The sequence below is a fragment of the Phacochoerus africanus genome, chromosome 3 (assembly GCF_016906955.1).
Source record: "Phacochoerus africanus isolate WHEZ1 chromosome 3, ROS_Pafr_v1, whole genome shotgun sequence".
In the NCBI taxonomy this organism is placed as follows: Eukaryota; Metazoa; Chordata; class Mammalia; order Artiodactyla; family Suidae; genus Phacochoerus; species Phacochoerus africanus.
The window spans coordinates 152,479,374-152,496,315 of record NC_062546.1 but is presented as its reverse complement, the minus strand read 5'-3'; the positions used below and the strand labels follow the sequence as shown (position 1 = coordinate 152,496,315).

General features: G+C 35.9%; 1 protein-coding gene across 4 annotated transcripts in view; it reads right to left on the bottom strand.

The window, feature by feature from the left end:
• The window catches only part of ITGA4 (integrin subunit alpha 4), a 78,764-nt gene that overhangs the window by 30,574 nt on the left and 31,248 nt on the right, over positions 1-16,942 (bottom strand). For 2 of the 4 annotated variants that reach the window (XM_047773011.1, XM_047773012.1), the window contains exons 11-15: positions 13,520-13,614; positions 11,999-12,089; positions 10,886-10,931; positions 10,351-10,505; positions 7,215-7,369 (exon numbers count right to left, since the gene is read on the bottom strand). In XM_047773011.1, coding sequence (XP_047628967.1) covers positions 7,215-7,369; positions 10,351-10,505; positions 10,886-10,931; positions 11,999-12,089; positions 13,520-13,614 — 542 coding nt within the window. Of the gene's footprint in view, positions 1-7,214; positions 7,370-10,350; positions 10,506-10,885; positions 10,932-11,074; positions 11,132-11,998; positions 12,090-13,519; positions 13,615-16,942 lie in introns of those variants that run through there. The other 2 variants (XR_007134035.1, XR_007134036.1) reach the window with 2 other exon arrangements.

Sequence of the window (16,942 nt, the reverse complement as noted above, 5' to 3'; positions counted from 1 at the left end):
TCTTCCCATCTAAGAAGATGGGAAAATAAGATTTTGCTATAAAGGAATTCATGAGGATTCATAACAGAATTCAGTTGACAATTTAAACTGCAAGAAGATATATTCTTGGAAAATCTATAGAACAAGTATTTTAAACACTACAGAAGTTAAAAGTAGATGTAATCTCTGGATTTGAAAGGGCACCTTGCAATCAGCAGGTACAGTCCACCTACATAGGAACTATGCAGCTTTTCTTTTTTGGTAATAGAATTGTTACTATACTCAGAAGATATTTGAAGAACTGGTCACATACTTTGTCTTTCACACTAATAATTTAAATGTAAAGCTTGATTTGACTCTACTTTTCGTATGTTCATTTTAATCTACAGTGCTCTTCATTAAAAACAAACAAACAAACAAAAAAACAGATTCATAGTTCCTGTCATGGCTCAGAGGAAATGGATCTGACTAGGAACAATGGGGTTGCAGGTTCGATCCCTGGCCTCCCTCAGTGGGTTGGGTATCCAGCGTTGGTGCAAGCTGTGGTGTAGGTCGCAGATGTGGCTCGGATCTGGTGTTGCTGTGGCTGTGGTGTAGGCTGGCGGCTACAGCTCCGATTAGACCCCTAGCCTGGGAACCTCCATATGCCGTGGGTGCAGCCTTCAAAAAAGACAAAAAGACAAAAAAAAAATAGATTCAGCAAAGTCCCTCTTGACCATCAAAGAAACTCAAGTGTTTTGATTGAGAATAGCTGTTAGTTTTAACCATAATTCAGTTTTATATTTACGCTTGGTGAGTCTGTGAGTAGATCCATGACACTGTAATAGATAGACCTCCTGGTGAATAATGTCAGTGGGTTTCTATTTATATACAGATAATTCAGAGTTGGAATATGGCTTAAACCTTTCTGCCTAAAAGCAGATTTCCAAAGCTCATAAATTAATAATCCCTAAAGAATACCAAAAATATCTATCAAACACATTATTGCTATGCTACAGATACCTATAGCGACTTTTGATAAAAATCAAGGGAGTTAATATGATGACATATCACATAAAAGACTACACCTATTCTATGTCTTTATGTAATTATAAAAAATATTATTTTTTCTCATCATTTCAACACTATTAATACATGTATATAATGGCTGAAAGCAAGTGGTTTCATGGTAGAGTTCTGGGGTTCAAACCTCAGGTCCATCACTTATCTGTGTAACTTTAGACAAATTACTTTATCTATGGACCAGTTACCTCATCTGAAAATGATAACAGTGATAATGATGACAATGACAGCTACACCTTATTGTTGTGAGGGTTCAATGGCATAATGTATATATAACATTAAGCACAGTGCCTGGTACGTATAATGTTTAACATCTCATGAAACCTTAATATGTGTATTTTATTTAAAAATGAAGCTATATAAGTCAACCAAGGAATTAAGGTATTTGAATTTCTTATAATAAATTGTGGTGAATATTTGTAAGGAATAAGAAGAAAATTAGACAATGGCCAACCAATGAACACTAAAGAAAATGAGCTACATTTTCTACCAATACAAGTATTAGATTTGTATTCATTAAGTGGTACCTCGACGACGTGGAGCATGAATCAGAGTACTCAAGATCTCTCATGCCTTTTCCATTCTCACACATGGAGATGTTTTTATTAGATTACTTGATAAGTGATCATCTTAACCCAAAACCTTGACCATATAGGAATGTTGCAAATCAAGGCCCAAATCCCACGTTATCAACTTGTGAAAACGGAACAGCTTGAAGCCCTGAGTGTTACAATAGCAAACTTGATTAAATTATTCCCCAGGTGTAGAAGCCAGACAGCTACTGATTGTCCCTCCACATGTCCACTGTTTTAATTCTTCTCAACAAGCTTGCTTTGACCAAATCACATGTTATCTAATTCATACTAATTTTCCACAAGGTCTTCTCTACATCTGCTGTATATTACTTTCATTATCCTAATTAGCTATTAATTATGCTTTTCTCACAATATATAAAATGTACGTGCACTCTTGCAAGAACTGCATTTGACAGATATTCACACTTACTTAACTTTAACAGCTCCACCTAAAGACAAAAAGCTAGAATATCTAAAAATGTCTTGAAGTAACTAATATTTAGGAGGGAAAAAGTAGATTTGCTTAAATTTTTTAATTTGGATGGGCATGTGCTACCTATATTAAAAATAATGAAGATTCCATGCCACATTTTTATGGACAATTATATAAAATAGGGCCCCCACAAGCATGCAAATTAGCATAAGCCTTCTTGTCTGACTTTCATAGAAATTTGTATTTGGCCAACTTGAGAACTGAGCTATAGGCCCACATCCTCCTACTGTGTTTATGTAGTGAAGGAATTTAAAGAGTGAGGCAAGAAATATTTATACTATCTTACTCAATGAAAAATGACATTAAATTATAAACAAACATTTGAAGATATCTATTCATGGGTCCTCTCTGTACAAGGCAGAATATGGGGATACGAAACTGAAAGTCAGAGCCCATGTCATAGTCTATAACCTATTAAGTCCACACCTGTGTTGGGGGATGAGCATTTTGACACACACTCACACAAGTACAGAAGAGGGAGGGCCACCTAATTTACACCTGAAGGGGGGATGGGAAGGTTCTCACATAGAAGAATTTTAAGCAAAGAATATGATCAGATTTGTGTTTTCGAAATGCCCCTCTCGTGTCAATGTGGGGAATGGGTTAGGGTGGGAAAAGGTAAGACTGAGGCCTAGATTGGAATCCAAGCCAGCAAAACCAAGTGTAATTGGCTCCTCTTACATGTTGTAATACTGATGAGATCTTTCTGATTCTTTCTCTCATATTTAACACCAAAAATTTGCTAATCATCCACTGGATGATCATCCAGTGACCATCATTGGAGGCACCAAGACCTCCAATTCAACGTTTCCCACCATCCCTCACCTTTCCTCTTGTCACTCCTCCACTCTCCTAGAAGACTATTTCCCATCTTCTTCCTGAACTTAAGCACCACTTCTCCCATTCTGACTGAAGCAAATGACTTTTATTCTTATTTCCCTGAGAATATTAAAGCAATCAGAAGAGAACTTCCAGTTCTTCCAACCACATCTGCCCAGCATCTGCAAGCTCAAAAACAAATGAACTCTGTATGTGCCTATCTAGTATCAATCTGTTCATTTGCACAATTAATCCCATACCCTTTGCCTTCTCAAGAACTCTGCTCCAACTATCCTTTCCTCTCATCTATATCATAAATGTTTCACTCTATTGGGACACACCCATCAGCACAAAAACATGCTATTCCTCCTATCTTAGAAAAAAAAAAAAAAGATTTCTCCATGTCCCTTGTCAGCTAATGGCTCCCAACTCTTTTTCTTTGGACCCCTTTGGAGAAAAAATTTGTGATAGAATAACCTATACTGTCTCCAATTCCTCTCCTTTTTCCCCCCTGCTCTATTCTTCTGAAATGCTGGCGTCATGATCACCAACAGCTTCTACATTGCTAAATCCAATGATCAATCCTCAGTCCTCCTCTTATCTGACCAAGCTGCAGCAGTGAAAACATTGTCCTTCTCTTCTCCTTGCCCTGCTTTATCCATTTCACTTCCAGGATGCCACAGTAAGCTCTTGGTTTTCTTTCTTACTGACTAGTCTTTCTCATCTTCTCTGTTAAGTTTTCTCTTCTCTCTAATCTCTTCACATTGTGTCACTCACAGTGCAGACCTCGGCTCTTTTCTCCTCCTGTGATGACCTCATATGGCTTTCAAAACCATTCATATGCCGAAATGCACTGTAATATTTCTAGTTCCACGCCTCTTCCCAACTTCAGATGAGTAGATATAAATGATTAATTGCTATTTACACTTGAAAGTAAAACAGGTCTCTCCAGTTCAGCCAGTCCACAACTGAACTTCAACACTTTCCATTCAAGAGTTGTTTCCCTTGCCCTACTGTTGAAAACTATATTCATTCCATTGCTTGGGCTAATGACTTTGGAGTCACTTGGAGGCTCTCTTTCTTAGATGCTAGAGATCCAATCTGTCAGGAAATTGTGTAGCATCTGTCTTCAGCTTCCTCTCAACATATATATTGCTACCACCTTCACTGGATCCATCCTTTTCTCCCTGGGTCAGCCTGTGGTCACCTACTGTCTGGTCTCAATGACAGTTAGAGTATTCCTTTTTATTAGTCAGATCATGTCAATTTTCTGCCCCAAACTACAATAGGTCCTCATTTAACTTGGAGAAAAAGTCATGGGTCTTATGAGATCTGACTCTTAAAAAAAATTCACTAGAATATATTGACTTATCAAGTTGTGTTAGTTTCAGGTGTACAGTGAAATAAATCAGTTATACATCTACATATATCCATTCCTTTTCAGATTTTTTTCCCATGTAGGTTATTACATAGTATTGAGTAAATTTCCTATACAATAATTTGTTTCCTATACAGTAATTGTTATCCCTCTATTTTATATACCATGGTGTGTATATATCAATACCAACTCCAATTTATTCTTCCCCTCCGAACATTTTCCCTTATCATACTATGTAAAGGGAGTCAGACAAAGACAAATATTATATTAGATCACTAATATGTGGAATCTAATACAAATGATATAGCAGAATTTAAAAAACAGAAACAGACACAAAGACCTGACTCTTTCTACTACTCTCCCCCTTGCTACTTTTCCAGCCATCCTGGCTTCCTTGTGTTTCTTTAAAACAACCAGGCATGTTCTTGTCTTGAGGCTTTTTTACCCAGCTCTTCTTTCCATAATGTTCCCTACTTGATCAAGGAATCTCAAAGTACGTCTCACAAGCTGGCAGCATCAGCATCACCTGGGAGCTTTGTAGAAATGCAAATTCTCAGGCCTCACTGAGGACCTACTGAATCAAGAACTCCAGGTAGGGCCCAGTAATGTGTGTTTTAACAAGCCTTCCTGGTGATGCTGCTGCAGGCTAAAGCTGAGAACCACTGTCCCAGATATCCTCACTTCCTTCAAGTCTTTGCTCAGATGTCACTTTCTGAATGAGGCTCCCTCTGACCACCCTATTTAAAATTGTACTCTTCACTCCTTCTCCAGCACTCTTTAATTTCCTGTATTCTGCTCTCTTTTCCTTTCTCCATCACACATACTTTCCTCTAAAATACTGCAGAATTTACATTTTGTTACACTATGTTTCATCTCACATTAGACTATAAGCTCTATGAAGGTCCTCATCTTTTTATATTTCAGTCACTGACCTATATAAATGTCTCAAACAGAAGCTGACACAGCGTAGGTACTCACTATCTATTAAATTAATTGGATGGAGAAGTGGAGTTTAATTAATTAGTATAGCCAACAGGAACTATACAAAACAAACATATCCCACTAGTAGGCATGGAGTCCTCTGAGAAGTGAGGGCTGAGTACATAATTAACAAGCATCACCACAGTTCATTGCAAGGGGTTCTGAAGTAGAATGCATATGTGTATTAACACTCCTGATACTGGACACATTTTATAGAGGAAAAGAACAGTCCAGTTCACGTTTCCAAATGCCTCGGGTTCCGTGCCAGTAGGGGTGGAAAACACACTCATTATGTATTCATCTCCTCCTCAGCAACAGCTATTGTTCCTTGACAAAAACTCAAGGTTGGGGTAGTTGCTTCTGTGGTTCTTATACCCACTTTTGGATTTGTTGCAAGGGTGAATGCTGGAGTAGCCTTTTGCCTTTCTATGTGTGAGTTTTAAAATGTCCCAAACCAAAGCAAGGTAATTTAGGAAGGAAAAAAAATATTGGAAGAAACAATCACTTTTTCAAAAAAAAGTCTTTATACTATGTATCAATCCCAGAGGTAAGTGCTTCTGCTTGAAATTGACAGGAGGGCCCAACATCATGCCTGCAACCTGTGGTTGTCACTACCATGGTAACACACCAAGTATACAAGTATACATGCAACCAACACAAACCTCTGCTAAATTGTCATTTCTAGTACAAATTCATTCTGAAGAAAGTGTACACTTTTGATGAATGCTTAGGCATAGGAAAAATACCAGGAAAAAAGGACTAAATAAATCAGATCAATTTGCTGCCATTTACACAAATTTAACACAATATGTTTATGGATATCTAACGCTGGTCCTTTTATTGCCTTCAAAATGGTCTCAATATTTGTCTCTAAAAATGATTAATCTAAGTAAAATCAACTATGTAGAATTAAACAAACTCTCTTTAATCCCTTCCATATCAATGATGGTTACACTAATATCATTCTATACCTTTGGCTCTCAAGCAGCTAATAGCTTTAGTCTAGTACGACAATAAAAACTGTTAAGGGAAATGAGGAAATAGCACAGGGATTATTGCTCTTAGCATTTAATAGCCCTGATGCTTGTTTGCATTTGCTTGGAATAAACATCTAAGGGAAAATTAAGTTCTAAGCTGAAGCTACTATTTGAAATCCCAGAAAGGGCTCCCGGGAATAGTTTGGCTTTTTTGTGACAATACATTTTCTGATGAAGTATACCATTCCCTAATGAAAAAGACCTGGCACTGCTTCATATGATAAAATGTGACCAATGCAAGGAACGTGATGATCAGTTTGGGAATGAGTGTTTTAATAAAAGAAACATGAAATCGGCTATGCTTTGGCAGACATACCCCAAACCATCATGAGAACCGCCGTCCTGGCCCACAGATGATCCCCACCATGTTACAACTGTGCAAGTTCCCACTGACATCACTGACAATGCTGGCACAGAGACAAAGACACGATCCAAAAGAGTCTTGTTGGATTCTGCTTCATTAAAGTCACATGGAAAACAAAACCAACTTCCCTGCCTCCCCACTCCATGCCCTCTGCCAAAATCTCCCAGGAGTCCATGTGAGGCTCAGCAGAGCTACTTGGTATGCACATTTCTAGGCAAGTGTACACACAGGGATGGGACAATGGCACTTGTGGAGAAGAAAAGGAAAATCTTTCAAAACAATGATGCAGTCCAATGCGATAAAAGTGAAATAAAGAAGAAGCAAAAAGTAAAGTTTGAATTATCCGGGTCTCAGGATTATCTAACACTGTTGACTCTGGAACAACACAACAGGTCAACTAGTTCAAGAGGGGGTAACACTTGCTTTTAAATTATGATTTATAAAAAGATACCAATGCAGTAAGATTTTAAATGTGCTAATAATATTGAAGTTTACATAGCTGTTAACAAAAATGAGTTTATGTTACCCGCATAAATGCTTGATGTGTTCTACAGGTAGCTTGTGTGCTTGATACTTTCATGCTTCCTGTAATCACATCAGAAGTTCCATTGGAAGAAAAGTAAAATCTCGATGGAGACTCTGCCTTTCTGTTCACATCCAGGCTCATGTTATAAAACAAAACTGCAGAAATGTAGAGAGAATTGTAATGAATATTATTATCTAAAGGCATTTGTTTTGTTATTTTTGAAGTGATAACAATCAAGTTATATACAATACTGGAAATATATTAAACTTCATTAAATAGCTTTCTAAAAACTAAACTGGAAACATAAAAGAAGGAACTTAAAATGCAAATTTCAAAAATTTTTATAAATTATGAAAAAGAATTATAAGCTTTTCTCTAGATTTCTATTTTTAAAATTAACATTTCTAGCTACTTGCTTAATCCTCCTATATATAAACATTTCAAAACTACAAAACCAAAGTTTTTACTAATAATAAAAGTTCTGAGTAAAGTTTCAGATTTTTCTGTCCTTTTGTCCTTAAGAACATCTGGCTAAGGAAGTACAGAAAGAGTACTACGCTCAAATGTCACTTGGAATAATTCTATTTTGTGTGGTTACAGAACTAATTTCATAAATGGTTGGGTTCATGTATTTCCATTTGTTTCCAATTTGAGGGGTTGCTGTTTTTTTTTTTTTTTCTGATTGTTTTCATGTAAAGTGAACACATGGTTTAAAAGTTAAACCTATATAAACAGTTGACTCAACAGACATCCCCTCTCCAGCCCCAGACCCTGATTATTTCTCCTTGTTTTTATTGATTGCTGGTTTGATCTTCTAGTGCTAATTTGTGCAAAAATAAACACATATAGATAGACCTTCTCTCAATAAATATTCTGGTGGTTTGGTAAGAACTTATTTCAGATCTGACCTAGTAAATAATCATCTGCTAAAGAAGATCTTTGATAAGGAAGAAAATGAAGGAAAATTTACAACCACCAAAAAAATTCCACGCCTGATCTTACCAAGGAAGAAAGAGCTGGTTCTTGAATCTGAAAGGGTTCTTTGTCAGAGTGGTGGTTGTCAGAGGCTGAGGTGGGGGCGAGTGAAACGGGTGAAGGGGATCAAAAGGTGCAAAGCTCCAGTTATGAAACAGATCAGCCGTGGGGTAACGCAGAATATGGTGACGACAGCTAATTACACGGTATTGGATATTTGAAAAGTGCTAGGAGAATAGATCTTAAAAGTTCTCATTGCAAGAAAAAAGACATTTACAACTATGTATGGTGACTTATTCTGGTGATTATTTTGCAATGTACACAAATATTGAATCATGTTGTACACTTGAAACTAATACGTTTCAACTATGTAATCAATCGAATCAGTACAAAGGTTTTCAATTATACTTTAAGAAAAAACTTGAAAATAAAAGGGTTCTTTGCAAAACAAGCTGTATCTAGTAGTCTGCTGAGATACCATTAATTATATAGGAGCAATAATTCATAAGTGATATTTAAAATAATTTATATAATTCCTCAAATAACTTACATAGTTTCTCATTTTAGGAGTAACTTATTCTTCTGGAAGGATTTTTTTTCTATTTACTTCAAGTAAACATAAATATAAAACCTACATCATTCCTACAAACTTCAAATAAATCTTTCAACATTCTTTTATTTAGAAAATAAAGTCCAAATCAATTGGCTTTAAAATGACAATAATTGAGATTCAATGCCTCAGAGATGGAGTTGCAGTTGAAACAGCCATCTACAAATTCATTACCTTGAGTTCAGATAAGTATATGAAAGAAGGGTAAATAAAAATTCACTCATAGCAAAAGGCAAAATGTCCTGGTTTCATTAAATATGTTTATGATGTGAATTATTTCTCCCCAAAGTCATTTTATGACAGCCATAAAGTGTGCTTCTGTAACAATGCTATGATTATTTATGCTTTTCATATATTCATTTTCAACCATTTGAAGAAATATTTGGTCACAACGGAACTGTAGTACAACAAGCTCTGATTTTCCTCAAAGGAAAATAGTTCTATTTAATGTGTATCTTTCAGATAATCCATCAGCTGTCTACGTTACTGTGTTACTAGAGTCTTGTCCTTAAATCGATACCATTTCTCTAATCGATAACCAGATGAAGGTTTTGCCCACTGTCCCATCACTGCATCTTTCATGATGGCTTTTGCACAGTGCTATTAAAAATGAGTCTGATCTGAAGTAGATATACCAGGCTCATTCTGTATTTCTTATTACAGGCTACTTTATACTGAGGCCTCTGTTACATGATGCATTGTTTGGTCCAATAAATACTTGGTACCCTTCATGTTTAGATTACAGCCTGCAGGTCATGGATATAAACAACTCTTGATAGGTCTTGTGGGGCCCATGAAGTTGAAGAATTATTAATGTCCAAGTGGTAAACTCAGGTATGCTTCTCTCCTACCATGGGCTAGTTTTATTAGCAATTATTTTAATATTAGCTTAAATATAACATAATTAGAAACATTAACCAGCTAGAAACAATGTAAAACTTATAATATCACACATATGTGATTTGGGACTAATCCCAGCGGTGGATGAGCCATATCAAAATGACTTTCTCCACAGGAGATAATTGAGAGTTGCCTATCTACAGGAAAATGGGCATGACTCTTAAAGAGCTGATAGTCACGGTAAAACCTTAAGAGATGCATGTTATTTATGGAAATTAGAACCAAGATCTAGACTCCAGAGAAGCTTCTTCAATTACTCAAACAGGAAAGAATTTGAAGAAAAGAATCATAAGCCAGCTCAAGGCTTTTAAGAACCTTGTTTCAGCAAAACAGGGGAGGAAGTGAGGCAATGTTCTTTCTATTCTAAAGGGATCTTGCAGATTAAGCTCAGTTATTTCACCTTAAATAACACAGCAAGTGATACCCTTGCTTTGCTTCTTCCCCTAATCTCTAAACAATTTAACATGTTCAACTCATTGGTTAGAACAAAGCAAGAATCCAGAAGATGAAGGAGAAAGGTTATCAGGTAGCTGCTGTCTCTTGCCCTAAAAACCTCCACGGTGAAGTACAGAAAGGGCTTAAAAGATGACCATGAGATGTATGAGTGAAGTGCATAGTCCACCAGGCATTAATTCTGTAAGGGCCCCTTACCAATGTAACCTGGAACCTCTTTGCCCTTATATGAGAAACAGAGTGTTAGCTTCATGCACACAGAAGGCAATCCATTTTCAACACAGTCAAAATGTGTTCTATTTACTGACTCAGGATGGTTTAAAGAAGCTTCAACAATCACTACAGGTCTTGTCCTAAGAATGAAATAAAATTAGCAATATTAATAGTAGAATTATTTTTTCCTTAAGAAGACAATTACATTTATTTTGTCAGTTTCTACTGGTCAAGTAATTTAATGAATCTACTTTGTAAACAGTTTGTGTATATATACTTTATTAATTTCCATGTATGAATCAACAGAAATTTTTCATTTAAATTTCTGAAAATATTGACTTTGATGGTTTAAGTACATGTCTACGTAAGACAGAAAAAGTATCTTAAAGTTTAATGATTCAATTTCAGAGTACCAAAAAGAGTGTTATTAGGTCACCACCACTGCTGATTTTAAAAACTGCCTCCCATTATTTACAATTAAGCCCAATTGTCATTAAGCAGTGAAATGTATCAACTTTACCTTAGCAACACAGCAGAATCAGACCGAAAAGCACCAACTGCTACATCTGGAGGATAAAAAACAACACAGATTAATGATCATCATTAGTCAAAGAGAATTACTTTCAGCCATAAATACTTAACTACATATCACCTTTTGACTATATCAAAACACTATTTACAGAAAATTAATTAGAAAATATATGCTTACATCTTAAGATTCATTTCACATTTGTCTGAATCTGATCATTTACAATGACATCCATCCCTTTATAATATAAATATAAATATTATGATATAAACATATGATATAAAGACAGCCTTAACACAACAAAATTTAATTTTTAAACTATAAACATTCATCCAGAAATAGCCTTTCAAATTACATAAAAAAAACCCTTTCTTTTTTCATCATCATATGTTTGATTTATTTTATTTTATTTTATTTTATTTTATTTTATTTTATTTTATTTTATTTTATTTTATTTTATTTCAGGGCCACCATGTCTGTGATATACACCATAGCTCACCAGCTCATGGCAATGCTGGATCCTCAACCCACGGAGTGAGGTCAAGGATCAAACCCAGATCCTCATGGATACTAGTCAGGATACTGAGCCACAATGGGAACTCCTTTTTGATTTATTTTCATGAGCACTTTTAATTTTTTCAAGAACAAGGAATAAAATGTTAAATAACTAAGACTGTAAAGCTCAGGAATTACTTAATTATTTCTGACTCATCCTTGAATTCAAAAAAAGCCTTAAAAATGAAGGGAAAAATTCACTAGTAAATTAGGACTTTTCCCTGCCAGTTTTATATACTTCACAATAAAGCAGCATCCACAGTACAGCTTATTTCAATTTATAAAACATGGTAGGAGTTCCTGTTGTGTTCAGCAGGTTAAGAACCAGACTAGCATCCACGAGGATGTAGGTTCAAACCCTGACCTCACTCAGTGTGTTAAAGGATCCAGCATTGAGGTGAGCTGTGGTGTAGGTCACCGATGCAGCTCAGATCTGTAGGCCAGCAGCTACGGCTCAGATTCAACCCCTAGCCTGGGAACTTCCATATGCCATAGGTATAGTCCTAAAGAAAAAAAAAAGAAATAAAACATGGTAAATTTTATACCCACCAACATATCCATTATTATCTGCATCAATTTGTCCAGATATAGACTGCCCAAACATACTTAATGATTTGCTGATTTGAAGTCCCTCAATTCTCTGAAAAATAGATAAGGTAAGTGGAAAGCAGGGTTTGAACATCTAGCATCTCAGAGAAACAATGATTTAGTTAAATAATGAGCCCTGACACACACCCCAGTGCATTAATAACAAATGCCTTGTTGTTAAGTCAAATATACTTGTCTAAGAGAAAGAGTAGTTTCCAGTTTGAAGTGAGAAGTTGACACCTACTTTGGGACAAGAAAAAAAACTGCTTTCATTACTTTCTGAGCAGAGAGAAAATTATGTAGTACACATCTCCTAAAACAGTCCTGGCATTCTCTCTCCGGTCTTTTTTCTGGCTCTATATGTTATTTCCCTGAGGAACATGAATAACCAAACAAAGAATCTGGAAAATGAGACATCTACAATCACTTAATGGAGCCTGCTACTCATTTACCGCTTTTAGGCAGACTGCTTCCTAGCAACTCAAGTCAGATATGTGCTTCCTAGTCCATGTACCTAATTTCATGTCCAGAAACTGACTTACAAGTATGTGTCATTCATTCTAAGACAACCAACATTCTTTGCTAGACAAGTATATATTTTTCATGTTACATAGAGAAACATTTACTGGTTTTTGCTTAATCAAAAATAACAGTAGTAGCTAATGTTTCCCCAAGAGGATCTTTAGAAAATCTTTTTCTTCTTTCTATAAGTACGTAGTTTTTTCCATGTACTGAAATGCCCCAATTTTTCAAAATATGAAGGAAATCCAGAATTAGATGAGTAAACTTCAGTAAGGTGCTCTCATCTTATTGCTCTGCTCTGAAAGGAGCAGAGAAGCATACAAGTGTTTGCCCTCCCTGTGTAATCTCCATGAAATGTGGGGCTGCCGCCGCAAGGCAAGACACAGTTAACCAAATTCAAATGGGCTTATTTGGAATAGTAAAGATAGATCTCAAAACATAAATTTAATTACATACAGAGAGAAATCCTTACTAGGTGAAAGATAAAGTAGAATGGAAATGAACCAGAACTCTCATTTATGGAAAAAAAATAATGGTTTCAAAGAGTTTTTACATTTTTTTTTCTTTTTTTTGGCTGCATTCCTGTGCCATATGGTAGTTCCCTAGCTAGGGGTCAATTCCAAGACCTATGCCACAGCCACAGCAAAGCAGGATCCAAGCTGTATCTACAACCTACACCACAGCTCACGGCAATGCTGGATCCTTAACCCACTGAGTGAGGACAGGGATCAAACCTGCATCCTTATGGACACTATGTTGGGTCCTTAACCCCACAACTGGAATTCCCTCAAGGAGTTATTAATAACCTTAAAAGTGAGAATATCTACTGTTACTATGAGAAAATGATGAAACTATATTAAGCATCTGAAAGAGCGAATTAAGAAAAATAGGTTCACGTTAACACTGGACGTTCTAAGAAAGATTACCAACGCTTCTTTTGAAAATGGAACACTATCCTACCTGTGAGAACGCTGATGAGATCCCTTCCGCTCGACCATTGTAAATATAAATAGCACCTCGCAAATCATCTTCCTGTGGAGCTCCAATAGCAACATCTATTCAAGAATTTAAATGGCAGAAAATAAATTCTTAATGCAAAGAATGCAACTCTGAAAACTAACCTTCATGCTCTTTAATTCATATCACATAAGTAAACTCCTTATCCAAAAACATTTTTCTCACTGGAGAGAAAAAAATTATAAAACATTGTCATTGTCATAGCACTGTACAGGATTGTACAGATTAATCTGTGTATGGAAGAAGCTTAGAGTTTCAGGGTCTTAGAGGCAGGTTAACAGAATGCTTAAGCTTATAAGTTCTACAGTCAGACTGTCAGGGCCTGACCCCCAGCACTGAGCTACACTGAGCCCTGCCCCCCTTATTTTAAGTTTTATTGAAATACAGTTAATTTATAAGGCTTGACAATTTCTGCTGTACAACAAAGTGACCCAGTCATACATATACACATATCCATTCTGATTCTTTTCCCATATAGTTATCACATAATACTGGGTAGAGTTCTCTGTGCTATACAGCAGGTCCCCCTCTCTGTATCTCAGTTCCCTCACCTATTGCACAAGATCACAAGAGAACTCATCCTCAGAAAAAAAAGACAAAACTCATGTAAAAGTGCTTAGAACAGTGTGTGGCATATAATAAGTTATTATCCTGTATAAATATTATAAAACCACAAGAATTCTTATATTAAACTCTAGGTTTTATTTTATTTGCAAAATGAATTCTAAATTAATCCTGTCCCAATGAATGTGATTAAGATACTTGTTAAGGCTATGTTTTCACATAAAAAAAGAACAAGAAAAAACAGCAGTAATGACATGGTTGCTTAAATGCTATAAGTACATAGCATGCAGGAGAAAAATAATGTTCAATAGCTGCAAGAGCATTTCATTATTATTTTTTTTGTCTTTTTGCTATTTCTTGGGCCACTCCTGCGGCATATGGAGGTTCCCAGGCTAGGGGTCTAATGGGAGCTGTAGCCACCGGCCTATGCCACAGCCACAGCAACGCGGGATCCGAGCTGCGTCTGCCACCTACACCACAGCTCTTGGCAACGCCGGATCGTTAACCCACTGAGCAAGGACAGGGACCGAACCCGCAACCTCATGGTTCCTAGTCGGATTCGTTAACCACTGCGCCACGACGGGAACTCTGCATTTCATTATTTCTTACCAAATATTATGTCTATTTATACATTTGTTTATATGCAATGTTTTCTCATTACTTAAATAGAAACCTAAAATACAGAAAGTTTGCTTTCATGATACTCATTTTTTTTATCATTGTTCATCAGATCTGAAAGCTTTTTAACAGCTACAGAGGTAATTTTTCACTGCTGCTTCAATGGGAGTAAAAACATCTTTGATATATAATTCTATGCCAAATGCTATTCAATTTTTCAAAGAAAAAGCTTTTCTATTTTCATCTAAAATTACATAGTAGGCTCACCTTATATCTATTTTGCTTACACATACCAAGGCTAGCCTCTTTTGCTTCTGCAAACTATTTTGTTTTCATAAAACTAACCTTCATGCTTAAGTTTTCATATACAAATACACCCCATTCATTTACTCATTCAGTGGAAAACTATTGAGCACCTACTGCACCTGAGACATTTGCCAGGAGCAGTACCACAAAAAGGAAGAACAGCAAGTAAAAATAATAACATAGCATGTGAAGAGAAGGTGGTGGAAATTAGGAAAGGCTTCTCATAGAAGGTGATGCCAATACTGAGATGAAAGTATTGCCAGATCAGGGGCAGGTGAAGAAAAGCAAAGTTTTAGACAGACCCCGAGCAATAGGAGGGGAACATAAAGGCATCATGGCACACAGGAAGACTAACAATTTGGAAAAGCTGGAGCCAATTATATGCAGACTGAATACATTCAGCAATATAAGGGGTGGGGGTGGGAAGGAAAAAAGGAAGGGGAGAGGGAGAGGGAGGCAAGGGGAAGGAGTGAGGGAAGAAGTGTCCTGTAACCACTGAAGACAAGACCAGTTAGCAATCTCATTAACCCGTGGTGGGTTTATACTTCAACCACTGCGGCTACTCCTGAGTAACTAGAATTTTATACCTTGATTCTTGATGATAATATATGAACAGATCACAAGTTGGGTTACAAGATTATTGATACTATAAGAATTTCTGTTTATCAGTTCTAGCACTAGTGATCTATAGTAAGGCAATTATCTTAAAACAATACACAGATGAGACTTTTCAGCTGAAGTAAGAAGACCCAGATCAATTTAATTCTAAGCAGAAGACATTTAAGTATATTTGGTCATTGGCTATCTTATATATAGATCCAAAATCTTACTTCTTTTGATGACATTTGGATCTATTTATAACATACTGAAGTTTTACCTATCATAATAGTAATGAAGAGAATATATATGATAAATAATAAAATGGTTTCCCATGTCAATGCAATTCACTTGCGACAAAACAGAATAAACACTGAGGTATTTGACAATTGTTTTTACTTTTCTTTTTATTATAGTTTATTTTTGAAATTTAATTTTACTGGAGTCTAGTTGATTTACAATGTTGTATTAGTTTCAGGTGTACAGCAAAGTGCATCAGACATATAAATATATCCATTCTTTTTTTTATATAGGTTATTACAAACTATTGAGTAGATTTTCCTGTGTTATGCAGTAGGTTTTAATTAATCATCTATTTATTAGAGTACTGTGTATATGTTATTCCACTGCCAGTAAAAATCACAATGATTATCATTAGCATAATAATAATCTTAACATCAGCTAGCACTTATATAATGTTTACAGTGCAGGCACTGTGATAGGGGCTTTACATATAATTCATGGCATTTTCACATATCCCACTGTAACCCATGTAACTCTCACCAGAGCCCTATCAAAGAAATACTTTGGGATCCCCACTTTTTATAGATAAGGTAACTGAGGTACAGAACGTAACTTGCTCAAGGTCACAGAACCAGATGTGGTAGAGTTGGCATTTAAACACTGCAGTCTGGCTCTAGACCTGTGTTGTCCATCACATACTCTATAAAATCATTAACAATAGAGTTATGACCAACATTCTCCCCTATTGGCACCTGATCCTCTTCCGTGTGAAAGACGTGCTCAATAAATGATTGATAATATATAAGCATTTTAGGAGCACATAAAATAATACAACATAAAGTTTACAACTGTAGAATTTTATTATTGTTCTGTTAAAAAATACTTAAACACATGCTAAAAGTCAGGTGACAATATGCTTTAATAAAAATAAATACGATTAATAAAAAAATAAAAGTCAAGTGATAAAGCTCAAAGTAAAAACCTAAACCAAAAAGAGTGGAATGACCTAATCTACTTTATGGGTAAAATGCTATCATC